General features: G+C 49.8%; 2 protein-coding genes across 5 annotated transcripts in view; both read right to left on the bottom strand.

Annotated features, from left to right (window-relative positions):
- Nucleotides 1-641: 641 nt before the first annotated feature.
- Nucleotides 642-16,389, bottom strand: BBS1 (Bardet-Biedl syndrome 1). Its single transcript, XM_032879562.1, has 17 exons — nucleotides 16,317-16,389; nucleotides 15,901-15,977; nucleotides 15,767-15,801; nucleotides 13,086-13,358; nucleotides 12,929-12,975; nucleotides 12,748-12,786; nucleotides 12,557-12,629; nucleotides 10,391-10,522; nucleotides 9,229-9,335; nucleotides 7,813-7,933; nucleotides 7,502-7,660; nucleotides 6,114-6,183; nucleotides 5,578-5,736; nucleotides 2,950-3,083; nucleotides 1,807-1,941; nucleotides 1,047-1,133; nucleotides 642-821 (listed from the first exon to the last, which is right to left on the bottom strand). Exons 1-17 carry the CDS (start codon nucleotides 16,361-16,363, stop codon nucleotides 735-737), a joined length of 1,782 nt encoding a protein of 593 aa, XP_032735453.1. The 5' UTR covers nucleotides 16,364-16,389; the 3' UTR covers nucleotides 642-734.
- Nucleotides 16,390-17,293: 904 nt separating this feature from the next.
- The window catches only part of DPP3 (dipeptidyl peptidase 3), a 30,355-nt gene continuing 20,635 nt past the window's right edge, over nucleotides 17,294-27,013 (bottom strand). For all 4 annotated transcript variants that reach the window (XM_032879558.1, XM_032879559.1, XM_032879560.1 and 1 more), the window contains exons 16-18: nucleotides 26,463-26,642; nucleotides 20,591-20,753; nucleotides 17,294-17,598 (exon numbers count right to left, since the gene is read on the bottom strand). In XM_032879558.1, coding sequence (XP_032735449.1) covers nucleotides 17,426-17,598; nucleotides 20,591-20,753; nucleotides 26,463-26,642 — 516 coding nt within the window. In that variant the 3' untranslated portion in view covers nucleotides 17,294-17,425. The remainder of the gene's footprint in view (nucleotides 17,599-20,590; nucleotides 20,754-26,462; nucleotides 26,643-27,013) is intronic.

Here is a 27,013-nt window from a genome sequence, read left to right as displayed (position 1 = left end):
CCTGGTGGGGGGGGGGGGTCACTAGCTCCCCTGCACGGGCCCTCTATGCCCTCCTGCACCAGTTCCTCCCTTGGGTATCGTCACAGAGCATCACAGGCCCGAGACCTTGGTTAAGCCCAAATTTCAGGAAAGCCCCCTGTGGGGAGCCAGCCACTCCCTGGGCCCCCTGAATAGAGAGAGGAAGGTCCCTTGTTTAGCTCACAAGGAGAGATCGGAGAACGTGATTTGCCTGTAAGCCGAGCTAGGCGTCAGCCAAGCCTCTAGGACCCCAGGCAGCAACAGGGGGCTCAGTCTTGCTCAAGAAAAAGCCTCTGATTATCCCAGGTCCGGCCGTAGCCAATTCGGCCTCGACCTGCAGCCACACGAGTAAATGTGTCTAAGGAAAGCAGCGAAGGAGAAGGCTGGGCCTATGCCCCTCCTCTCGCCTTTACCACTTCAGAGATCCTCCTTCAGACTTGGGTGTGATTTCTGGAGAAAAGTGGGGAGATGGAGGAGCAGCAGGCGTCCAGGGGGCAAATGCCTGGGATTTCCTGAAGGGAAGGAGCTGGGCCTCCTGGTTCCTCACTGACCTGCTTCTACAGGTCGCCCAGCAGCTAGGTGGGGAGAAACGAGAAGCAAACTATAGCCCCAGCACTGGGGAATGGGCCTGGGGCCACTCGCTCTGTCCACCTCGGTGCAAGGGGCTGTATCTTCCCGGTCCTGATTCCGCAGGGCTCTCAACACCAGTCCAGGGCTCAGGCGGCTGCCAGCCCCTCACTCACAGGCATGTTGATATGGGCACTCAGCAGGGGTGCGCTCTGGCCTTCTCGAAGCACCAGCACCTACAGAGCAAGTGCCCATGGCAGGAGGGGCAGGCCCCTTGTCCTCCCTGCTCCCTGCAAACCCAAGCCTGGCCTGGTCTACACTGGCCCCTGTCACAGGCGACCAGGGCTCTGTTGAAGGGGACTGGGAGGCTGCGATAGCCACCCTGACCCAGCAGCCACCCGGGGGCCTTGTCCACCTCGGTCTCGCTGGCCCCCCATGTAGTACTCTCACTGGCCACTTACCTTGATGATATCTGAGATGCCCTTGTCACTGAGACTCTCCACAAAGGTCTCCAGCGGGTAGCTGAGTCCTGGAACCAGCAAGGGGACCTGAGTTTGGCGACAAAGAGGTAAGGAGATCAGCCCTTGTGCCTGGACAGTGCTTGCCAGATTCCAGGGCGCTCTCACGCCTGCTGCAGAAGCTGCGTTCGCTGTAGCCTGAATCTGAGGGGCAGCACGGGCAGGGCAGGCCCATTCATGGGGCAGGGGATTCAGGGAGGGGAGTAGACGCTCCAGGACCACATGGATGTCCAGGATTAAACCTAGACCTCTTGACTCTCAACCAAGTCCCAGAGTCTTTCTTGGGTTCTGGTCCTCCCAACTTAGAGTCCAATCTGGACCCGGCAGGAAAGCAGGCCCCTCACTGTGGAAAAAAGTCTCCTTGGGGCAGAAAATAGCTTCCTACTGCAGGTGTGGCTGCAAGGCAGGATGGGCTCTGGGATCCCAGCGTCAACGGGTTTCTGAGAGAGGCATAGGTGGGAGCCCGAGTCTAGCTGTTCTCCCAGAACCTTCTGTGTGGCTCCCCGAAACCTCTCTCAAGTAGGAAGAAAAGCAGCAGGGCATGTCTTGGGCATTCCCCCCAGAGATCTCTGCCTTGCCCCAGCCTGGTCTGCGGCTGCAGCCCCCGGCCAGCTCCCTCACCACCCATCTGTTTGCGTCTGCGGGCACCTCCCCAGGCCCCAGCCCGGTCTTTCTCACTCCGTGTCTCAGTGAGGCCCAGCACCTTGAAGAAGGCCCGGGGCAGAGCATAGAGCACCTCGTTGTACAGGAAGCAGACCAGCAGCCCCAGGATGGGTCGGGCTGCTGACGTGTTCTGCAGGTGAAGTGTGAGCTTAAAGGTGGGGCCCAGGCCCTGAACCTGTGGAGAAGGTGGAGTGAGTGGAGAAAGCCCTAGAACCGGCAGCCCTGGGCGCTGAATCCCATGTGCCCTGCCCTCCAGCTTTCTCACCAGTGTCCTCGAGAATCACCTTTTTCCAACTGCTCTAAACGCACTGTCCTGCCCTTCATCCGGGCCCCTCGGAAGCCCAGGAGGCTGGCTCCTCTTTGTACGGGGACCAGCAAAGGCCCGGAGAGGGGAAAGGGCTTGGTTCAGGCCACTCAGTTGTCAGAGGCAGAGCTGGCCTGGGGACGGAAGCCCCAGCTCCCACCTGCGGCCTCACCACCGTCCCTGCCCCTGTCTTCCCAGGCTGTCCCCACTGCCTGCTCTTGTCCTGTGGTGGCCACAATGACTTCTTTTTCCTCCCTCTTAGCCTCAGTTGCTCTGCAGCCTGTTTCCCCCTCCCCGCCTACTTCCTTTAGGGAGAGAGAAATCGGAAACCCGGTTGGGTCAGGAAGCACACCTCCGGGACCCACTGAGCCCCGGCCAGAGCCCAGATGACCTCGCGGTCACTTGTATCCGAGTGCAGGGCTCCTCCTCCTGTGCCTGGGCCAGTCTCAGGACTTCCCCTCCCGGCACCAGGTAGTCCCGACACCTCAGGCTGCCCGCGGGTACTCGAATGAACCGCTTTGTTCCTCGTCGCCTGGCTGTGACAGTCCCTCCAGTGCCGGGAAGAAATGTCCCTTGGTGGCTACTTGCGAAGCCTGGCCCAAATCTAGGGGCTTGCGTGAGGCACAGCATGGGCCAAAGGACCTAGGGAGTCTGGCCCACTCTGCAGCCGCTGAGGAAGAGGCAGCACGGCAGAGAGGAGAGAGGGCGCCTGCTTGAAGGAAGAGACTTGGTCTCTGGGCCTTCGGGGCTGAGACGTAGGCACAAGGCCTTGTGGGCTCTGAATTGGCTCTTGGCCTGAGGGGTTCCCACTCACCCTCAACCTCTGTCCCTCCAGCCCTGAGGTGGCCTGAACACCACCCCCCTGGGGTGTTCACTCACCACAGCGTGCAGCTCGAGGGGCTCCCGGGCCGTCACGGACACAGGGTTCAGGCTGGACTCGAGGGCCTGCACGTAGGCACGGGCGGCCCGGAGGCGCAGCAGGTAGAGGTCGGTCTGGAAGGCCCGGTGCATGGCTGAGGACAGGGACACAAAGGGTTGGTGCCAGAGGTCAGGAGGGTAGGAGGGAGCAGAGGTGGGGGAGAGGGGTCTCCCGCGTGGGCAGCCGCTCAGACACACAAGGGGAAGGCCGGCTCTGCGCGGCAGGGAACGTGGGGAAAGGGAAGACGGAGGTGACATGGCCTGGCCTCCCAGTGACACAGGGCGCTGTGGGCCACACGCGGCTCCCTCCTTCCTGATTTCTGACCACCACGCTGCCCTCACGCACAATCCCAGTCTCCCGGACCGCCCCTGCGATTCTGCCGTAAGGGCTGGTGTCCCCTCGAGTCTTGCCCTCCATCCCCCTCCTCTGGGCAACCCTAACGTCCCACCAACACCTCACACTCAGCACCGCGGAAACCCACCTCATCTCCTTTCCTCAGTCTCCACATCCCCCATCCACCGAGTCACCCAGGTCCTGCCCTCGAGGCTCGTCATTTGCCAAGGCCCGAGGCCCCTCCCTCAAAGCAGTCCCCCGAGCCTGCGCTCCCTCTGTTCCCGCTGGGAATCTTCCAGACTTCTCAGGCTGGTTTCCCAGGCTGATTCTGCTCCTTTCCTTGTATGCGGGGCCTTCTGCTGCTCAGAAGTTTTCTGTCTTTACGGTAGCCCACCATTAATCTTTCCTTTCTCCTCTGGTACTTTTACAACTTATTTTAGTTTACCCAGAATGAATGTGTTTGGTTTGAAGTAGAGTTCTGTTTGGTTTTTCTAGAAGCAAGTTGTCCTAATCATGCTTTTTGGACAGTCTTGCCTCTCCCCACTACTCTAAAACAACACCTTTAACATATATGGACCTTCCACTCGGAGGAGGGTCCGTTTTTGGACTTTCTAGATGTGGCCTGGATCGGCAACAGTTCCCGTAGTCCTACCACCGCTGCCAATTCCTACAGCCTCACAGATCATTCTCCTGATGGCCAGGTCCCCTCATTCTTTAATTCCCCCTCCCCCTGCCAATTTTTAGATTTACTCTTAAAATCAACTGGTCAGGGGCATCTGGGTAGCTCAGAGGTTAAGCCTCAGCCTTCAGCTCAGGTCATGATCACAGGATCGAGCCCTGCATTGGGCTCTCTGCTCAGCGGGGAGCCTACTTCCCCGTCTCTCTCTCTGCCTGCCTCTCTGCCTACTTGTGATCTCTTTGGTCAAATAAATAATAAAAATAAAATTAAAAAAAAAAAAAAACAACCAACTGGTCAAGTCCTCAGAGTAAACCCTATTGGGATTTGCCCTGTAACATGGCTATGTTCCTAGATTACTTCTAGAAGCTATTAATTCATTAATCAACAGCTTTAGGCATTAGGTCCTGCTACCCTGAGCCTTGCGAAGTCTCATCATTGAAATATTCCGGTAGTCTTTTATGTCCTGGAGAGTTTTGTAACTTTCTTTCTTAGACTGCCATTTTCTTGTTAAGTTCATTTCTATGGGTTTTGTTGCTATTGTGAATGGAAACTCTGCATTATATTTTCTGACTGGTTACTGTTGGTATAGACCAAATTACTGATTTTTTTGGTATATTTTACATTTGGTTACCTTAAAGAACTTCCGAATTATTTCTCAAATGTTTCAAATGCTTCTCTTGGATTCTCCAGGCTGTAACAGACTAACTCTTTTATCCTCTAATTTCTCCCTTAAAAGTGTAAACAAGTTCCCTTTATGAGACAGAGCTGGCTGAGTTACTGTATTTTTCTGTTTGACATCCTTCCCAGCCCCCACTACCTAGAATTGACCAAATATCTTAGCTCTGCACTCCAGGCCCTTCGGAGCCTGCTCTGACCTGCCTTGTCAGCCTCTGCTCTGGTCACCTTCTGCTTCTGGTCGCCTTCCTGCACACGCCTGGGACTACATGCAGACACTCCTTGGACCCAGGTAGCGTCCTGTGCCTGGATCGCTCTTACCCACCCCTTTCTGGTGGGTGGACTTGTAATCATTTCAGGGTGAAGGCCAACGTCCGCTCTCTCTGAAGCCTCTCCCAGGCTCCCAGGCCAACTTCCTCACTCTTGTGAGCCCCACCAGGACCTCTTTGCAGAGACCTCTTCTATACCTGTCATGCAGCATGAAATTAGCAAGGGGGACGGAGCTCCTCAGGTCGGGCCTAGCCTATTTCAAGGCACCTGGCAGAACACTGGGCATAATCCCAGGTATTAGATGAATGGAAGAGCGATGCTAGAGCAGGGAAAAACCGAAGAGCAAAAGGAAGAACCCTGGTCCAGTTCCACTTCTCTCGCAAGAATTCCTGCATCTAGAAGCAACTGTTTTCTCCTCCGCATGGATAAGGCGCAAGCCCTCACCCCCGACATCTTCCACCTGGAGGGAGGTATGCAGACAGGGTGTACCTCCTAGGCTCTCTCTGTGCTTCCAGAGACCTGCCTGGCTGCCCAGGTCTCCCAGGGCTTAGGGTACCCAGGTGGGTTCACCTGTTTCTTGCTGCTTCAGAGCCACGAAGAAGGAAGAGAAAAGACCTAGTTTGAGTCTCACCAGTGCCAGCCTCCCGCTCTCGCAGTGTCTGATCCACATAAAGCCGGGTCTTTCGGGGCACACTGAGTTTTATCGCCTGGGCTGGTGGGGGGCCCACCTCACCTCCTGCTTCCACAAACACCGCTGTACGCTTCAGGATCTTGATGATCAGGCCACCGCCTAGGGAAGTGGACACACAGGAACAGATCTGTCCTTCCTGGTCTGTCCTCCCCAAGCAATCTGCCTCAGATAGAGCCATTTCTGTCCATGTCTGTTTTCCTGCTGAGATTCTGGGTTTCTAGAAGGAATACAGTGTGTCTTAACAGTGTCTTACCATTCATTCATTCATTCATTCAGCAGTTACTTATGGACTGTGATGTTCCTGGCATTGTGCAGGCTCTGGGGAGACTGGGGGGAAACTGGAGACACTGCGTCTGCAGGCCTTGCTTCCAAACCCAGGCCTGGCTGGGCATCACAGCCACCTCTTCCTTCCCAGGATCTGGCTCATCACCTTGGCGCCTAACTCTAAAACCCCTGCCCGGCCTGAGTCTGCTCACCCCGTGTAGTCATGATGAGGGTGTTGTCTTCCCGCCCGTAGCGGCCGAAGCAAAGGCTGGTCACTGCATCCTAGGACGGAGACACCAGCGTTTAGGGGGGAAAGCTTGGAGAGGAGAGCAAGACTGGGGTGGGGTGATAAGGCTGGGAGACCCCAGATATGATATAATAAAGAGATTTCAGGTAAGGCCTGGGGCAATGCAGCCTCCCAAATAAGCCTTGTATTTCTCACTGCCTTTCAACCTCACTGCCACAGCCACGGTTTCAGAATAAACATCACCGGACTTCTGGGGTCAGCTTTCTAATAGGCCCCTAGGCTAGTGTTTCTCCCCAGGCTGTCCTTCACATTGCTGCCTTTCAAAAATGTGATCATGTCTATTTTCTGCCAAAAAACTTCCAGTGGCTTTTATCCTTCCCGTTAGAACAATTCAAGGCTTTCCACATCTGACTCCAACCTGCCTTTTCTGTTCTCCTCTACCATTCCCCCAAACCCCACCTCACCTGTCTCCCAACAGCCTGCGGTCCAAACCAGCTGCTTTCAAACTTGACACTGTGACGTAGGACACTTTATATATACCTATATGCAAGTTTCACATCTGATATACTCTGAGCTTTCTTTTTTCTGTTGGTGGTTGTGACCCATTAAATGAGTTGAATAAGTCACAACTCAGTGTCTGAAAAACTCTGGTCCAAACTCATCAAGCCACCTGGATTCCTTAATCAAGAATACTTATGCCTCTCAGCCTTTGTTCATGCTGTTTCTGGTCTAGAAGTTTCTACCTCCACGTACCCACTTGCCAAACCGTTTTGAGGCCCAGCAGAATTGTCACTTGCTCTGGGAAATGACTTGCGAGTTCCACCCCATGCTTCCCCACCACCCCAGTCACCAGGCCCCCTGAGCTCTGTCAGTCCTCTGCTCGGCTTTAGTCTCGCTTGTATTTGAATTAGCTGTGTCTCTGGTTGGCTGTCACCTTAGATTATAAATTCCCCGAAGGCAGGATTTAGACATCATTTTATCCCCAGAATACAGTGAGTTATGCTTATGAGATGTTCAACAAATGTTTCTGAAAGACGTCAAGGGACACCTGGGTGGCTCTGTTGGTTAAGCATCTGCCTTTGGCTCAGGCCATCATCTTGGGGTCCTGAGATCGAGCCCCGTATTAGGCTCCCTGCTCAGCGGGGAGTCTGCTTCTCTCTCTCCCTCTGCCTGCCTCCCTCTGACCCCCGCCTCTGCTCATGCTCATGCTTTTTTTCTCTCCAATAAATAAATAAAATCTTAAAAAAAAAAAAAGCATCAAAAGTCAAGGCCATCAGGTGGAGAGGGATCAGGAGAGGCAGCTAAGATGTCCCAGAGGTGGGAATGGGGGGCAAACAGGAGTGAGCAGCTCACCGGGGTGCGGATGACATTCAGCAGGGCCTTATCATGGTAAATGCGGACTTCTCCATTGGCCAGCCCAGCCATGACGGCCTGCAGGCCCCGCGAGCGCTGCTCTAGGAGGTTCATGGTCAGGATGGCTGCTGGCATCTGCACTGTCCACAGCTTCTTACCCTGGGAGGCAAGAGCTTCTTAACTTGGGGGGGTTCAGGGCACGGCGTGGAAAGAAGGGGTGGCTGGAGTTGCAGGGAAAGGGACGCCAGAAGGAATCTCTTGCTGAAGGGGAGCCAGGGAGACACACGTGGACGGGGTGGGGAAAGCCACACCTTGTGGGTGAAGCCATGCAGGCTCTCTTGGGTGCTGCCGACCACCAGGACCTTGTGTACCCGGACGAGCCCCACAGGCTGGGCGCTCAGCTCGATGCAGTACTTGGGGCGTGTGGAGTCTCTGTGGGATAAAGACACACTCTCCAAGCCCCAGAGAAACCTTCTCTCCTTCCCTGGCAGACCCTCCTCTTTCTAAGCCTCACCAACTATCCCAGAAGGAACCTTGGCCCCAAAGGAGATGACAGTAGTATTATTTCCACCTTTACCACTTAGCCCCTGTGTGACCTTGGATAACATAAAGTGTGTTTTCTTTCCCCGTCTCCCTGCTGCCTTCATTGCAGTGATCTGTGTGAGAACCTGGCCTTGAACAGTTTGCCGTGAGTGTACCTTCGGCTAGACGAGCTGCTAGAGGAGGCAGCTCACCAACTCATCAGAAATGCGTGAGTAGTCTGCTCTGTGTAAATGCCCTGTTTTTGGTTTCCTGGCTTCTGAATCTTAGTTTCTCTTATCCAGAAAGAAGGGGTAATTCCAGCCAACCAATCAAAGGCTATGGCTCCCCTTTCTTCATCACCAAGTCTGATGATCATATCCCATCTGAAAGCCTCCCTCTGGTCTCTGGGCCTCCTTCCAATCTACTCTCCACGCAGCAGAGCAATCTCTTAAAAATATAAATGGCTCGCGTCATTCTTCTGATTAAAACCCCATAATAGTTTTCAAATTCTAAATCCTTACCATGTCCTAGCAGGGCCATGCACGAGTCAGACCTGGTCTCCGCACACCTCTTTCCACCCTCCTCCTTGCCCATCAAGCTTCAGGAGCACACACCAGTATCTTTCCCATCTTGAATTTGCTTAAGTTTTCTCCGCCTCCCAACACTTCTTCCCCACTTTTCGAACACGTGGCTCCTTCTTAACCTTCCACATTATCTCCGCAGACCGGTGCTCATTGAGCTTGTATTTTTCCTCCAAAGCACGCAGGGACTACACTTATATCATTTAACAATACATCAATACATCCCTGATACCATACATAATGCTTAATACATAGTGGGTGCTCAAAGATATTTCTGGAACTGGAAGACGAATGTTGTAAGGAATATCAACCTAATGCGCAAAGACACGTTCCGTACCTATAAAGCCGGACGGCCACAGGAGGCTATTTTTACTTCTTACCATCTCTGGTGGTACCTCTCATGTGTTATAGCGGCCCTGCCCAGTCTCTCACTTTGCCGGTCCCCATCACACAAGCCTCCAGATGGCCCCCTACGCACATGAGCTCAGCCTTCTCTGTCAAGTTCCCAGCTGGGGAGCTGCAGTGGAAAGAGCTTTTCCACTCCCGAATACCAGCTCCAAAGCCCCTAAAACCACCGGGGTTCTGAGATGCTCCTCTTGGCCCCAGAGACCACGATGCAGCTACCTTCTCAGGATATAGATGTTTCCGTTGCGGCAGGCGGCGGCAAGCCGGAACTCCACATCGAATTGGCCAGAAACCTCCAGGAAGACGGGCACACTGGGTAGGCTCATCTGCAAAGGAGAGGCTCAAACATTCCAGTTTTCCTGGCACCCCTGTCCTTCCTCACCTTGAAATAACTCCTCTGAGTTGGTTCCTTGTCCAAATTCCCAAACTCCTCAGTCACTGTGGGTCAGTTTAAGCTTATTCAGTTTTTCTGGAGGGAAACTCGGCAACATGCAGCAAAAGCCTTCAAGTCTATCCCCTTTGATGAAACATTGCCACTTCTAGGAATGTATCCTAAAGAAGTATTTAGATGAGGATGCACAGAAATCTTTAGGAAAAAAGGGGTGGGAGTGCCCAGGTGGCTCAGTCATTAAGCGTCTGCCTTCAGCTCAAGTCATGATCCCAGGACTCTGGGATTGAGCCCCATGTCAGACTCCCTGCTCAGCAGGGAGCCTGCTTCTCCCTCTCCCTCTGCCCCTCCTCCAGCTTGTTCTCTCTCTCTCACTTGCTCACCCTCTATCTCTCAAATAAATAAATAAATTCTTTTTAAAATCTTTAAAAAATGGCTGGTTTGGTTTTATATATACATACGGACAGACATTGATGGGCTACCATTATGTGAAAAGGGCAGGTTATACGATCCTCTACCACTAAGTCATTTTTTTTTTTTTAAGATTTTATTTATTTATTTGACAGACAGAGATCACAAGTAGGCAGAGAGGCAGGCAGAGAGAGAGAGGGAAGCAGGCTATCCGCGGAGCAGAGAGCCCGATGCGGGGCTCAATCCCAGGACCCTGGGATCATGACCTGAGCCAAAGGCAGAGGCTTTAACCCACTGAGCCACCCAGGCGCCCCCACTAAGTCATTTTTGTAAAAAAATGTATTTATAGGTTATATATCTGTGTTGCAATATGAAATTTCTGGAAAGACATACCAATACTTTAAATTAGATACTGTGGGTGGTGGTATTTTCTTGGACATATATTTTTTTCTTTATGCTTATCTATATTTTATGTTTTCTACAATATGTATTACCAAGAACTATGGGCAGGAGATGGGGGGAACAGAGGGAGGAAACGCAGCCTGGGCCTCAGCTGTGCCCAGGGCCAGGCCCCACACTGACCTTGGTCAAAATGGTGAAGGCCTCCGGGTCCAGTACCAGGAGCTCCTTGTTCTCGGTGCCCAGCACCAGGCAGGACACAGCATCCTCGTCGGCCAGGTTCTTTTTTAAGGTGGTCATGGTGGTGATGACTGTCTGCAGGAGGATTTCAGGTGTCACCCAGGGGATCCCCAAACGCCATCCCCACAGACACCTCCAGAATACCAAAGGAGGGAAGAAAGAGGGCAAAGGAGGAGGAAGACCACCAGAGATGGGATGGACGTTTTGTGTGCAAAAGTGTTAATTGCAACAAATCTAATTTTCTAAAAAAGAGGCTTAAGTCAATTACAAATTTCCATTTGATCAAAAACCATGTAGTGACTTTAAAAATCACATTTTAGGGGTGCCTGGGTGGCTCAGTGAGTTAAAGCCTCTGCCTTCGGCTCAGGTCATGATCCCAGGGTCCTGGAATCGAGCCCCGAGTCAGGCTCTCTGCTCCTCAGGGAGCCTGCTTCCTCCTCTCTCTCTGCCTGCCTCTCTGACTACTTGTGATCTCTGTCTGTCAAATAAATAAATAAAATCTTCTAAAAAAATAAATAAAAAATAAAAGTAAAAATCACATTTTAAAGGAAGATTCAATGACAACCAGAACATTTCTAATGTACTAAGAGAGAAAAATAAGTAAAGCGTTATGTCAGTATAATCCTAGATTAGAAAATATCTGAATAAAAAACCATGCCGGAAGGCTAAACTCATAAATACAAAAACTGGTTATCTCTGGACAATGAAATCACAGGTGATGTTTAATTCTTCATTGTGCCTTTCTAGAATTTCTACGGCGTGCACATGTTCCTTTTGTGATTGTGATTGGAGAAAAACAAAAGAGAAGAGGATGGTCCCTTTTTTAGGAATTTCTCCTACGAAAATAATCTAGCAGGACCAAAATACCTCTTTTGTAAGATAAAACTGCTCATTGTGTGATTATCTGTAAGATTAAAAGAGAGGAATCATTCTAATGCCTGGTGGAAAGAGAAAGGTTATAGAAATGTGGATAGTAATGGCGCCCAAATATATAATCATGACATCTCTATCTTGGAAAGATTTCTTCCCTCCCCCAAACTGCATCTTTTAAGCAATAATTAATTTACTTCATGATTTTGTAAGTGCTCAAAAATATTGGTAACTGTGGATCCGAGCTGCTGGTTGGCAGGAGAGAACAGCGTTGGTCTAAGGCTAGCCAAAAACTAACGCATGCATTGGTCCATGCGTTTGGTTCGAGTGGCTTCTACAGAAGGGGAGGGTTCCCATGAGGCTTTCTAAACCACAGAGAGCAGCTCTGGGACTGGACTGAGGGTCAGCCCCTAGGTCAGTAACCACCAGACTTTCATGAACACGTTCACCAATAAAACCATTAAAATCATAACTAAGAAAAACATGAAGTGAATAAAAGGGATACATTTCTTATCCAGTATACATGAATAGTTCCATAAACTATGAATGGAATAATTAATAATCAATGAAATAATTAAGGGGCCATTAAGAATAGAGTTCTTGGGGCGCCTGGGTGGCTCAGTGGGTTAAGCCTCTGCCTTCGGCTCAGGTCATGGTCTCAGGGTCCTGGGATCGAGCCCCACATCAGGCTCTCTGCTCAGCAGGGAGCCTGCTTCCCCCTCTCTCTCTCTGCCTGCCTCTCTGTCTACTTGTGATCTCCCTCTCTCTGTCAAATAAATAAATAAAATCTTAAAAAAAAAAAAAAAAAAAAAGAATAGAGTTCTTAAAGACTACTTAAATGCTCAAGATACACTGTTATGTACTCAAGGGAAGCAAATTATAAAGGATATTTATGAAGAAAATGTACCCAAATAGTAAGAACGAGGACCTCTGGGTGGTGAGATTATAGTCATTTATACTTCTCTTTATTCGCTGATGAGAACATATTACCTTTACTCTTAAGACAAGAGAAGTTATGTAAAGTTATGTAACTGTATATCAATTCAAAGCTGTCACTGTCAACCGGACATGGAGAAGGCTCCGCAGCTTTGTGACCATATACGTGTGCCGCAGGCTGGAAAGGAAACTGCAGAGCGAATTGAGTCGGGTTTGGTTGCAGAAGCTACCACTGATGTTACATTGTCTTTTAAAAACTGTCCATATTTTTTTAGAGGGAAATCAAGAGAGAAAGGACATTACCTGCCGCTTAATGGACTTGGACTTGTGCTGGCTCACAAATGCCTCCATTTCACTCAGCTCCAGCTGTAAAAACCTGTACGCACAGAGAACTGGCAGGTGCATGGCCTGGGCTACTTCCCTCCACAGGCCACTCCTTAGCCACCTTCTCCCCCCAGAGCTTCGGGAGGCCTGACCCTCCACAGGGCCCTTACCTGAGGGACTGTACAGACAAAGGCACCTCTGCCTTCTCCCTGAAAGGAAAGGGGCAACCATGGCAGATTTAGTGGAGGAACAGGACCCTGGGGGTCAGACGGAGAGCACTGGGATGAAGGAGAGGGTCTGGGGGACTGCGGGAGGGGTGGGAGGCATATGAAGGGGTAAGTGGGCTCTCACCGGATGCCTTCCAGCATCTCCTTCAGGGTCAAGGGGTCAATCCGGTCCTACAACAGCAAGGAAGAAAGGTAAGCCTGTGAGCTCCAGAGTCAGGCAGGGAATGAGGACTCAGTGGCCACATTTTTGCCTTCTTATTCCCACCCCTGACATCACTTACCTCCTTGGCCTGGTTCCAAAGATCTTGCTCCAGGGGGTTTAGAGGCAACTGGGGCAGGCTGAACTTGAAGTAGGGCCTAAGATTCTTATATACATACACACAAGGGCCTGAGGCGAGTGCTAGAGCTGGCGTCCGGGGCTCGTGTTGCTCCATGAGGAAGGTGGCGGCCGCAGCTGGCAGTGCAGGTAAAGGACTTTCAGTCAGCACTGTGGGTCCCTTGAGCACCTTCAGGCGGGGATGCTGCCCACCGGGGCCAAGGTCCCCCACCACCAGCTGTAAAAAGAGGCTGGCTTATTCCAGACTCAAGATCTAAAGACCCCTCCACTGACTCCCTTCTCAGGCTTAGACTTATTTTATTTATTTATTAGATTTAAAAATTTTTTTCGGGCTTAGCCTTTTTACTGGCACACATTCATTCACTCACACACCAGTGCGCCAAGTCGAAGGCAAGGAGATTTTGTAATAAGGCTTGCAAGACATGTGACCTTGGAAAAGCTGATTAAACTCTCTGAGCCTCAGTCTTCCCACCCACAAGAGGGGACTATCTACCTCATGACGCTTGCAGTGAAAATCAAATGAGGTAATGAATTACGGAACCTGGTGAGTGCTAGTGACGAGTGGGTGGCAGATGATGCTTTCATTATTCATTCAGCAAACATTTCTTCAGAGTCTGCTCCACACCAGGCACTATTCTGGACAGTGGAGGGTGGCTGAAGTCAGTGGGGTGCTGGAAACTCCTATATGGGCCTCTGAGGCCTGGTTTCCAGATGGGAACTGAGCTAAGGAAACACAAGCACGCACACAGAGTACAATGTGCTCTGTGGACAGACATGAGACTCAAGCTCCTCGGTCTCTCTTTTCCACCCTCTAATCTATCGTCCAAGCTACTGTGGCTGCCACACAAGCCCATTCTCTCGAGTGAGGCTTTCAAGGCCTCTTTGATCTGGGAAGGTGATGGAAAAGAATCTGGAAACCAGATCCCACAGCTGGGACCAGACTCTAGGTTTGTCTGAATCCCAACCAGTGGTCTTAACTCCTATTTTATATTGGTTTTCACTTTCTAACTCCAAATTTACTCTTTCCAAATATGCTACAGATTTCTAAGCCTCTGTGCCTCCACCTGCACTGTTCCTCTGACTGGAATGCTTTCCCCTCCTTCCCTCCACACCTTCTTCATACATTTCACTCATTCTTCAACACCCAGTTCACTTATCACTGCCCCCGTTACCTCCAGATAGATCTCACCATTCTTTCCCCGCTGCTCCCATCCTTTCCATATTTTTTATTTCAGCATCCACTCGTTTACTCCACAAATATTTACTGAGTACCTAATGTGTGCCAGGCACTAGGGCAGATGCTTCGAATCAACAAACTAACCATTAAAAAAGTGATTACACAAAAGCAGCTTATGTTTCATGCTAGTTATTGAGGCTGCGCTTTCTCTACCTTTCAGTGCTATAAACCTAGTGCCAAGCAATCAGTTATTATCATTGTCATGATATTGACCAATCAGTCAATATCATGGGTAAACTGAGGCCAGTGTCATATCTCCTCCCCATAGTGTACTGATTCATTTCCTAGTTTAGCGTCTGTACAATGTGTGACACACAATTGGGGTTCGCTGGACGCTTGCCAAATTGCAGAATGCTTTATGGACTGGAATTGGAAGGCAAAAGTCCACCAAATTCTACCGTGAAGGATGTGATTCCAGAGCTATCTTCTAACGGCCCAAATAGCATGCCCACTGTGGGTTCACTGCCCACTGCTGAGCAACAGTGGAATAAACACATGACTGGGAATGTGACAGGCCCAGGTCTGCCACTTTTTATAAATTCGCTAAGTTTACTCATCCTCTCTGAATCCATTTTCCCATTAACAAGTTGAAAACAAGTAATATCTATGTGTGGGAAAATGCTCAAAGAGGGTCTAGCCCAGAAAGGGATACTAAAATAGGTTAACTACCTTTCTGTAAGCCCAAAATATTTCACAATCTTTAAAAAAAAACACCTGTACCTTTAATTTTTAAATTAATTAACATTTCATTTATTAACAAGTAGGCAGAGAGAGAGGGGGAAGCAGGCTCCCCACCGAGCAGACAGGACCCTGGGATCATGACCCGAGCCCAAGGCAGAGGCTTAACCAACGGAGCCACCCAGGCACCCCTATCTTTATGTTTTATATTAAACTTAAAATTCGACCTTTTTATTATGGTAGGATTCAGACATATACGAAAGCAGAGAGACTCATGTAATGAACCTCCAAATATTCAGCATCCAGCTTCACCAATTATCAGCTCATGGCTAATCTTAAAATCTATGCCCTTTCAATAAACATAAAACTCCCACTTTCCTCTCTTCTCCATTCTCTCCAGATTCCAATGCCACACCCCCAACCAAGGGATGTGCTCTTCCAGCAAAGAATTACAAGTCAACAAAATTAAGAGGCTTTGTCTTAGTAGCATCCCCAACAGCATTTTGTTCTGCTTTCCTTTGTGCAGTCCACTATGAAATCAACAGGTTCTCTTGACTATCCACATAAAAATAACACTGGACACTAAATGTACTTTTTCAGCGTACACATGAGTTCCAGATTATGCTGAACTCTTCTGGAGCCATCAGGAAATGTCAGTTCTCATGCTCCCCCACGCCCCAGTTCTTCTTCTGCCGGGGTCAGGTGCTTACCTTGTACTCCCCATCCCCGTGCAAATCTGCCAGCGCTGGAAAACACAAAAGGACCGTAAGCCAGAGTTTCCCAATCCTTGAGACTTCGCTACAGAGCCGTTACTCCGCTCCATCTCCTGGTCCCAGAGACTCACCCAAGCAGGCGGAAAAGGTATGGATGTTGGCCATGGGGTCGTAGTGTGCGTCCAGCCATTTCGAACTTGCCTCATTGCTGCGAGAGGAGGGGAAAGAGGTGGCGGCTGAGTCCCAAGGGAGGGGAAAAAAACCACTTTGCGGGATCTAGTCTCTGGGCGTGTGCAGGGGGCTCTGAAATGGGGTTGCAGACGCCTGGGGCCAAGTCCAGGCTCCTCCAGAGACTCACGGAGTGACCTCGAGTCACTCGCACAAGCACATTCATTCACTCCTCGGGGCTCAGTTTCCCTATTTGTTCCCTAAGATCCCTTCAAGGACTGCCAGCGCTTTTCGAGAAGCGAAGGAGACCAGATCCCGGGGCCCAAGCCCCCCTCTTTACATCTGTAGGAAAGGCGGCCTCGAGGACCCCGGCCTTCACCTCTCAGCTCGGCCGCTGTCGGAATCCGACGAAGACGCAGCAGCCATCTTCGCAGGCGTCGCCTTGGTAACCGGCTCCGGCCAGCCCCCGCGCAACGCCCAAAAGCGCCCGGGCTCTGGGAAGCGCGCTGGGAAGAGCACGTACAAAGGTTCCGGGAGCTCGGCTTTCCTTCCCAGAGCTGAGAGGCCACCAGGCAGGCAGGGAATGACGGCCTCTTAGCTGGTTTACCCTGCTGAGGCGCAATCCCTCATCCCAGATCGTATGGTTTCTCGGAACCGCTGGGCCCTGCAATCTCTGGATTATTGGCAGGACCCTCTCGCCTGGAGAGCAGCCCTTCTAGTGTCCCTGAAAAGTGAAACTAATCCCACACCCCTTTGTCCTCACGGTTAACCCGTCTGTAAAGGGGGTATGACCTTTCTTCCCATCTTATTCTACAGGTCTGGGTTCAGAGAAACAAAGCACAGGGTTGAGAGATTAAATCCTAGGACGGACTGAAATTGAGTTTCCAGTGTTAGGGTTCCTGGAATATTTTTAAATACAGGATACACCACAAAGGAGGACTGTAAAAATTGTGCCACGTTCCTCCTTGTGCCTGTGTCTCATCCTTTAGAGGTGATATCAAAATCCTGTTGTAGAGGGGCCCTAAAACTGACCTTCCCCAGGCTTTGATCCCTTTACCCTGCTGGGAGCAAAAGAGAAGTGAGGCAAGGATTCACACAAATCGCAAAGATGGTGGTTGTTTCTTATGTTTATTTTCTGGTTATAAAAGCAACACAGGAAGAGCACTGGATTGGGAGGCATTTTGAGTCCTGTAGCATCTAGACAGGTCGCTTCTCAGAATTTCCATTCCCTCATCTGGGAAGCAGGGTAAGGAGCTGGGTGGGCCTTGCCCACTCTACCAAGGGCAGTGCAGATCAAATGAAATAACACAGGAGAAGCACTCGGGAAACTGGAAAGTGCCGACAAATGGAAGGGGTTAGTGTCACCACCCTCGGCTGAGGTAGCACCAAGGTCCGAGCTCCAGCTCCTCCCCCAGCATACCCAGGAAAGGGGGGGCTACTTGTGGCCCTGATTTGATGGAGTTGGGGGAGTTGCTGCCTAAATCTGTCTCAAGCCTGGCCAGATGGGGCCTCACTGGGGAACCTCCAGAAGCGGGCATCAGCTGTGGCCAGCTGGGTGAGGACCTCCTCCAACTCGGGCCCATCCTCTGGGAAGCGCTCAGAGAAGGATCGGATGAGGCCAGCAGCCGAGGCCTCGTACTCGAGAAGCTGCACTTCTGAACCTGCGGAGGCAGAGAAAAAGCAGCAGGAAAAGGTCTTAATAGGAAGCAGATAATCACAATCATAACCCTAGGAGCAGGTGGTTTTTCCTGAACTCTTACCCTGTGCCAAAAAGTGCTCAGTGTTTTATTCTTATTTAATCCTTGCAATAACCCTATGAAGAAGGAAGCATTAAAGGGGGAGTATTCAATGAATTGTTACATTCATTCGCTCATTCATTCACTTAATAAGTATATACTTTGGTGTCATGTAAGGTTAAACTGACGGTCCTTGGCCTCCGGGAGCTTACAGTCCAACAATTGTTTTATCTCTGTCTACTGTGGGACCTTGGAAAAGTTTCACCTCACTAAGCCTCATTTTCCTCACCTGTAAAGTAGGGGTGCACACAATACCTCCTCTCTCAAGAAGCTACCGTGACTGAGTACAGTAATGCCTTGCGTGAACGCTCAAGCACTAGCTACCACTAGCTACATTCTCTTGAGCACCCAGAGGAGCCAAAAGGGTACCCACTGAACTCATGGGCTGTTCCAAAGGTCGCCTGAAGGCTCATGGGAAGCATTTCCCTCCAACATGGTTCCACTACTCCACCCACTCACAGGCCCTGCTGTGCTCCGTGGCCCTGTGGGGTATACGTAGCTAAGAGCACAGCTTTTGGGTTCAGACAGCACACGTTCAAATCCTGGCGAATGCATGGCTGCTCAGTGTCTCAGTTTCCAACTGAAAATGGGGGCAATAACTTCCTTCTGGGGTCAATGAGTTCATCCATCCAAAGTTTTACCCAGTGACAAGCACACAGACGTCCTCGAAATTCCTTGTCATCATCACCATCATCATCCCCATACCTTTGAAAACGCTACCTGCTCTACAGGCTTAGTTTAACCACTTCCCCCTCACCAGAACCTTCCCTGATTCCCTCAAAGGTGAATGGGATCTTCCCTTCTCTAAGTGTTCAGACCACTGTTTGGGCCTCTTGGGTGCTTACCAACACCCCCTGGGTGTAATCATTTCTCTCCGGGTCTTATTCCTAATGGACTATGGACTACTTGAGGCAAGGGCCTGGGTCTGATTCACGTGTCCATACCCAAGGGTCCACACAGGACCGGGACAATCAAAGCGATGATGTTTTAATGAGCACTTACTATGTGCCCAGCATGATTTGTCCATTTCCTCATTTGACATGCACTGAGCAGCTCGTGTGTGCCAGGCCCTATGCTAGCTACTTGCTGGGGATGTGCTGTTCCTGCTAATGTGGAAGCAAAGCAGACAGGAAAACAGCAGAGTCATGGTGCATCAAGGGATTGCTTTAGGAGGAGCGGTCAGGGACAGCCTCTCCCAGGAGGTGTCATTTAACAGAGGCCAAAATGACAGGAAGGACAAACCAAAGACTGGGGGAGGACTGTGCCCAGCGGAGGAGACAGTGAGTGCAAAGGCTATGGGAGTGGGACAAACTCAGAGGGTTGGAAAATGGAAAGACATGAACCTGGAGGCCAGTGAGCCAGGAAGAGGGGTCCCTGAGGCCTGCCAGGGGTTAGGACCAAATCCCCCGGGACCTCTGGAGTGTAGCACAAAGAGTCGGAAATAAGCCTCACAAATGTGTTTTCCTTGCCAGTAGGAGGTAACTATTTCATTTAACCTTCACAACTGCCCGTGACTATGGGAGTGAGACGCATTCTTTTTTTTTAAGGTTTTTTGGTTTTTTTTTTTTTTGACAGACAGAGATCACAAGTAGGCAGAAAGGCAGGCAGAGAGAGAGGGGGAAGCAGGTTCCCCCCTGAACAGCTCGATCCCAGGACCCTGGGACCACGACCTGAGCTGAAGGCAGAGGCTTCAACCCACTGAGCCACTCAGGCGCCCCGCGAGAAGCATTCTTAATCTAACTCTAGGTTCCTCCAGTAAAGAGCCATAAGCCTCGAGCGATTTTTGTCTCTGGGCCTCAGTTTTCTTAACTGTAAAATGTAAACTGTAACTATCTCATTGGGTTATGGTGAGGATTTGTTTTATTTTAATTTTATTTTTGTAAGTGAGCTTTATGTCAATGTAGGGCTCGAGAGGCACCTGGGTGGCTCAGTGGGTTAAGCCTCTGCCTTCAGCTCAGCTCATAGTCTCAGGGTTCTAGGATCGAGTCCCACATCAGGATCTCTGCTCAGCAGGGAGCCTGCTTCCCCCTCTCTCTGCATGCCTCTCTGCCTACTTGTGATCTCTGTCAAAAAAAAAAAAAAAGTAGGGCTCGAACTCACGACCCCAAGATCAAGAGTTGCATGCTCTACCGACTGAGCCAGCCAGGTGCCCCCATGGCAAGGATTTAGAGAGTGAAGCCACGGAGAGCAGTAAAAGCTTGAAGGACCTCATTCGGGTTGGCTGCAGCCTCAGCACCCAGCACATCAGCACACAGGCTTTACGGACAAAGACAAGGTCACAGCACAGCTCTAACGCTACCTGTACCACCTTGGCTGAGGTGCCTCAGTGACAGGCATCAGGAAAGACGGGTCAGGAGGAGAGAGGAAAGTGAATGCAGCAGGGGGCCTCTAAGACAACAGGTCTAAGTGCAGCCTGGCCAGGGTCAAGGCTTTGGAAACAGAGTCATCACTTGAGAAGGGGGCGCATGGGGCTGCTCATCTCTCTCTTGGGCTCTGCAGAGTCACACTGTCCCCTGAGTTCCACCAGCCTGCTGGGTTCCACCTCCTGCCTGCCCCTCACCTCGACTCCACACACCAACAGGCCTCATCCTCCGGGACTATGCCTGGCCTCCCCATGCGCCTGGGGTCTGTCTCTTCCACTAGGCCGCAAACCTCCGGTTGCTGTCTTATAAACAGCACGGCCCTGTGTTGGGGGGCTGGTGGTAAGAGATGCTAAGGTTTGGGCCCTAGGTTTGGGCATGGGGAGGCCTTGGGCAGGGAGGGAGAGGCAGGAGTCACCCCAGGTAGCCTTTCCTGAGCTCAGGGATGGGTTCCAAGCCTCCTTTGCCCATCAAAGGGACCTCGGGGGTCCTATTACCTTCAAGGCGAGTGTTGGGCTGAACGATGAGCTTTCGAGATTCCTTACGGAGCAGGACTGTGTCCCTGAGGGTGAGGAAGCACTCAGGGGGCGCGTCAGTGACCGCCGCATACCCCTCATACAGGGCCCGGCCTCCAGCCACATCTCCTGTGGACTTCAACACCTGCGGGAAGGCAGAAGGAATTAGTGCCTACGATGGGCAACCCTCCCCGCATCCAGGGGGCTTTGCCAGGGGCCCCAGCCGCTTGGGTCCACCTTGGACAGTATCTGCTCTCTTACCATATGATTGTGCTTATTATGGGAGAAATACAGATTAAGGGCTTAGCTCCTGGTAAGGGCCTAGGAAAGTGAAGCTAGTGTTTCTCATTTGAATTTCTCATTTGAACTGGAGACAGAGAAAGCATTACCATCATGCTCTTTAAAAAAAAAAAAAATTTCACACGTACAAAATATGTAGTATATATATAGTAGGTTATAATATGTAGGTTGTAAAGAATACTTAGGTTATTAAAAAAAAAAAAGATACCCATATAACTAGCACCCAGCTTAAGAATCAGTTCCTTCCTTTTTGCAAATTAAAAAAACCTTTTTAAATTTTTATTTATTTAATTTATTTAATTTTTATTTTTCTTAATTAAGTAGGCTCCATGCCCAATGTGGGGCTTGAACTCACAACCTTGACATCAAGAGTTGCAAGCTTGGGACGCCTGGGTGGCTCAGTTGGTTGAGTCTCTGCCTTCGGCTCAGGTCATGATCCCTGAGGCCCAAGATCGAGTTGCACTTGCAAACACCCCACAGGCGAACCCCTTCCCAGGACAGGGGCCGCTTCTGCTGTGGGCCACTCAGTTGTGCCATGGACACCCCAGGTGCCTCCTGACGGACGGAAGGGACAGATGTGGGTTTCTCCAAGAGAAGCCGTGGTCTGCAGGTCAGGTGGATGCTCCACCTTAGACAAGCGCACGCGCCCACGTCGCTCTCCCGAGGTGTTGCACAAGCTGATGCTCCCAGAAGCAGCGGCTGGCGGTCCTCGCTGCTCTGGATGCCAGGCTGGTGCTGGCACTTTCCGTGTCTGCCAAGCTGGTGGGAATAAGGCTCATGTGGTTTCAGCTGTGCTTTCCTGTTCGTTCAAGAGGTTGAACATCTTCCCAGAAGTTGAGGCTTTTTTCATTTTCCTTTTTGGGTCATGAGTTTTATTTACTTTTCTGCACGGTTGTCTCTTCTTCCTCACCTTTTTTTTTTTTTTAAGTTCTTTATATATTTAAATACTAACCTTTTGTTCACACATTATGTGGTAAATATCCTATCCTCGTTTAAGACTTGTCTTCTCACATTCTTTATGGTAACTTTTGATGAATAAAAGCTACTGTCGTTTGTATTTTTAATTTTATTTCTGCATTTATTTACTTTTAAAAGGCTTTATTTTTAAGTCATCTCTACACCCAACGTGGGGCTCGAACTTACAACCCTGAGATCAAGAGCCACATGCTCCACGGACTGAGCCAGCCAGGTGCCCCCCAAAAAGCTATTTTTTATGTAGTTAAAAGAGTCTGATCTTTTCTTTGATGGCTAGTGTTTCTTGTGCTTTGAGAAATTTTCCTTCACTCTGAGGTCTTAAAGATACTCTTCTGTTAAAAACTTTGCCTTTTCTATGTAAACTGTTAAGCTCCTAGGATTGTCTTTGTGTATGGTAAAAGGTAGAAATCTAGTCTGTCTCTCCATGAGGCTAACGGGTTGTCTGAGCACAACTTGCTGAACGGTCCCTCCCTTCTCTACTGGTCTGCAATGTCCCTTCCATCATATACCCAAGTCACTGCTGCTTCTTGGCTCTGTTCCACTGGTCAATTTGTCTATTCCTGCCCCAGGGCCACACCGAACTTAATTATCTTAGGATAAATTTTGGTATCTGGTAGAACGAGTCTCCCAACCTATTTTGCTTCAGGAGTGTCTTGGCTCTTACTGGTGATCCTTTATGCTTCTGTCTAAATTTTACATTAGCTTGTCAAGTTCCAGAAAAGCCCTCTTGGGACTTGGTTTCTTTTTCTTTTTTTTTTTTCAGTTTCTTTCTTCTTTCTTTTTTTTTTTTAAGATTTTATTTATTTATTTGAGAGAGAGAGCAGAGTGAGTGAGAGAGAGCATTTGAGCAGGGGTAGGGGCAAAGGGAGAGGGAGAAGCAGTGGTGTTCAGTGGGGCTCGATCCCAGGACCCTGGGATCATGACCTGAGCTGCAGGCAGATGCTTAACCCACTGAGCCACCCAGACGCTCCCTCTTTAGGACTTTATTCAACCTTGTGAAACTCGCTGATTTCATTGATTTGTTTGTATATTCTTTTGACTCGCTTAGCCACATAATCTGCAACGTAGAGTTTTAGTTCTTCCTTTCTAATGCCTAAACTTCACGATTCAGTCTTGTTTCCTTCCAAAAGCTAAGCCCTTCGGCAAGCTGTTGATCAGAAGTGGAACTAGGGAACATTTCGGTATCTTTTTCTGATTTATTTAATTAATTATTTTTTTAAAAGATTTTTATTTATTGATTTGACAGACAGAGATCACAAGTAGGCAGAGAGGCAGGCAGAGAGAGGAGGAAGCTGGCTCCCCACAGAGCAGAGAGCCAGATGCGAGGCTTGATCCCAGGACCCTGAGACCATGACCCAAGCTGATAGCAGAAGCTTTAACCCACTGAGCCACCCAGGCGCCCCTGTCTTTTTCTGATTTTAAAGGGAATATTCTAGTGTTTGGACAGATGACAGTTACTGTTATTTTCATTTTCTGAGACATTCTTTATCCGTTAAGAAAATTCTTATTTGGGCACCTAGGTGGCTCAAGTCAGTTGAGCCTCTGATTTTTGGTTTTCACTCAGTCATGATCTCAGGGTCACAGAATTGAGCTCCAAGGCTCTGCACTCAGTGGGGATTCTGTTTTCCCCCTCCCGCTTTACTTTTTTTTTTTTTTTTTAAGATTTATTTCATTTTATTTTTAATTTATATTTATTTAATGCCTCCTCCCACCTTCTCGCTCTCCTTTCCTCTTGGGGGATCCGTTTACACACCCTAGACTTTTCTGCACTGGCCCCCACGACCCTTCACCTCTCTTAAATTTTTTAACGTGGTCTCTGTGCTACATGCCATATACTTTCTTTTATCTATAGCTGGATCTCAAACCTGTCTAACCTATTTTTAGTTTCAGTGGTGTTACAGTTTATTTCTGGGAGTTCCATTTGGTTCTCTTCCAAATATCTGACATTTTGTGGATCTGATCCTTACTTGGGCTGCTTGGCAGGTGGCAAAGTAGGGCTCCCTCCAGCTAAGCCTCCCGGCTCAGACCCAGGGTTACAAGGATTCTCCAGATGGTTGCGGGGGGATCCTCCAGGGGGACAGTTAAAGAGAACATCTCGTCTTCCTGTCTTCCCAAGAGGACGGAGCACACAGAAAGTAGTGGAGACACACTCATGAAGCCGATAGATCGGATCCCACTAGCATAAACTGGAGAGCTGGTAACCTCGATGCCAACAGGAGGCAGGACAGAGAGTTTGTATATGCCCCTTGGCTAGCTTCTCCTATTGTTAACACTGTACAAAACTGGTGCATCACTGTCAACTAAACTCTAGGCTTTTTTAGGTTTCATTAGTTGTCCCATTAATGACCTTTTTCTGTTCCAGATCTAAGACCCATATTGCATTTTGTGTCTCTTGATTTTGTTTAAGATTTTATTTATTTATTTGAGAGAGAGAGAGAGAGCAAGCAGGGGGAGGAGCAAAGGGAAAGGGAGAGGGAGAGAATTCCCCAGCCAACTCCATGCTCAGTGCAGAGCCCAGTGTGGGGCTTGAGCCCAGGACCATGAGTTCACAACTTGAGCTGAAATCAAGAGTTGGATACTTAACCGACTGAGCCACCCAGGCGCCCCTGCAGCTACTGACTTTTTTTTTTTTTTTTTTTAAGATTTTATTTATCTGAGAGAGAGCAGAGCCAAAGAGAGAGCACATGAGTTGGGGAGAAAGGCAGAGAGAGATGGAGAAGCAGACTACCTGCTGAGCAGGGAGCCCGATACAGGACTCAATCCCAGGACCCTGGGATCATGACCCAAGCCAAAGACAGACGCTTAACCGACTGAGGTACCAGGTGCTTGATTTTCTTTTATTAAAGATTTTATGTATTTATTTGACAGAGAGAGAGAGAGAGCACGAGCAAGCAAAAGCAGGGAGAGCGGGAGAGGGAGAAGCAGGCTCCCCGACAAGCAGGGACCCCAATGAGGGGCTCGATCCCAGGACCCTGGATCATGACCTGAGCCAAAGATAGATGCTTAACCAACTGAGCCACCCAGGTACCCCTAATTTTTAATTTCTAATTTTCTTTTACTTTAATGGCCAAACACTTACCTTTCATTTAAAAATGCCTTAAATCTGGGGCGCCTGGGTGGCTCAGTGGGTTAAGGCCTCTACCCTCGGCTTAAGTCATGATCCCAAGCTCCTGGGATTGAACCGCAAGTCGGGCTCTCTGCTCAGCAGGAAGCTTCCCCACCCCCTGCCTGCTCTCTGCCTACTTGTGATCTCTGCCTGTCAAATAAATAAATAAAATCTTTTTAAAAAAATGCCTTAAATCCTTTCTGGAAACAGGTGGGAGTATAATCATGGAACTCTTTGCTGAATTGAAGACTAGGCCTTCTAACGGTTGAAAAAGCCAGCAGGGGGTGCCTGATTGGCTCAGTCATTAAGCTTCTGCCTTTGGCTCAGGTCATGATTCCAGGATCATGGGCTCAAGCCCCACATTGTGCTCCCTGCTCAGTGGGAAGCCTGCTTCTCCCTCTCCCATTCCCCCTGCTTGTGTTCTCGTTCTTGCTGTGTCTCTCTCTGTCAAATAAATAAATAAAATCTTAAAAAAAAAAAAAGAAAAGACCAGCAGGACCCAGTTCCAACAGAAGGTCCTGCACAGTAGAGTGGGCCTTGAGTGGTTCTCAAACTTTGCTGAATGTCAGACTCACTTGGCAGGCAGCTAAACATGCAGATTCCTGAGTCCTACTCACAATTTCTGAATCAGGTCTGGGGTGGTCCCAGGAATCTGCATTTGTAGGCTGCTTCTGGGTGATGTGGATGCTGCTAGCCCATGGACCATACCTAATGTCATACTGGCTTGGATCCAGAACATTCTATTTGCTCAGTATGTTGTATCATTTGCTTCCTGCCAGGTGAGGCGGGGGATGTATCCCATTTAACAGATGACATAAGTGGGGCCCCACAAGGCAGAGTATGTTGCCTTAATTACATGGCTGGTTAAGTTAACACTGACATCAGAACCCCAAAAGGTTTCTAGGTGGGAGGGAAGCCAGGGCCATGCGACCACTGTCCTTCACCTACTAAGCTCCAGGCCTCCTTCTGTCCCTCAACCCACGAAGCTCATTCTGGTCCCCATTCCAGACTTTGAGCTTTCTGTTTCTTCTGCTCATTCTGGTCCCCATTCCAGGCTTTGAGCTTTCTGTTTCTTCTGCTCTCGGACCTTCTCATAGGCTGATTCCTGCCTGGCACTCAAATTGCAGCTTAAACACCATCTCCTCCAAGAAGCCTTCCCTAACCACCCAGGCTGAGGAGGCTCTGCATTCTTTTCCCTCTAATTTCACTTGTTATCGTATCACCAAGTTTTATTGTCTTTATAGCTCTTGTCATGATTTGAAATCATCTCATTCATTTATTGTTTATACGTTCACTACAACATAAGAAACCGCTCACGGCTTATGCTCAGTGCCCCACACAATAACACTCTTTATACACACTTGTCCGATGAATGAATGAATGAATGAATGAGCTGATGATCAGAAGGCTACGAGGCAGTGCTAGAGGGTGGGGAGACAGGGTGAGGCTGAAGGGCAAAAGGGCTCCGCTTACCTGAAGTTTCCTCAGGAACCGCTCCAGGGCGGGCTTGCCCACAGGCCGGATCTTGTCGCGGTCCAGGCGGACCCGGGCATCTGGGCGCCCATCAGCCCCTGTGGTGGGAGCGACAGTAACGAGTCCCTCGCCAGCCTCCAGCAGGACTCTCAGGATCACAAACCGGGCCTGCATGTGGGCCTGCCAGAACCAAGAAGAAAGCAATCATTTACATGCTGATAAGGCATATCAAAAGTCTGCTCCAAAGCCTCATATACAGTATGTGTTCATTAATTGTCAGTTATTCTTACCACTTCATTCTCCTCACCCTGTGGGTCTTTTTCTGCTCTATTCCTCTCCCCTTAAAAATTTCCTCCCCTCTCTGCTCATGAGGGAAGGCAGGCTGCCCTGGAAAACAGGAAAGCCATTTCCAGGCAGGTCCCAGAGCCCTGTGCTCCCCCTTGCCAACCACCGTGCCCTTCGCTGCTCCAGAACGCCCCCAGATGATACCAGATATCCACGGGGGTCCCCCACAGTCCAGGTCACCAAGCACTCTCTCTTCTACAATCTTG

This window comes from Lontra canadensis, unplaced genomic scaffold (genome assembly GCF_010015895.1).
Source record: "Lontra canadensis isolate GAN:19392208 unplaced genomic scaffold, GSC_riverotter_1.0 scaffold66, whole genome shotgun sequence".
NCBI classification, from domain to species: Eukaryota; Metazoa; Chordata; class Mammalia; order Carnivora; family Mustelidae; genus Lontra; species Lontra canadensis.
The sequence above is the reverse complement of the archived record's forward strand: the minus strand, read 5'-3'. Positions and strand labels throughout refer to the sequence as shown.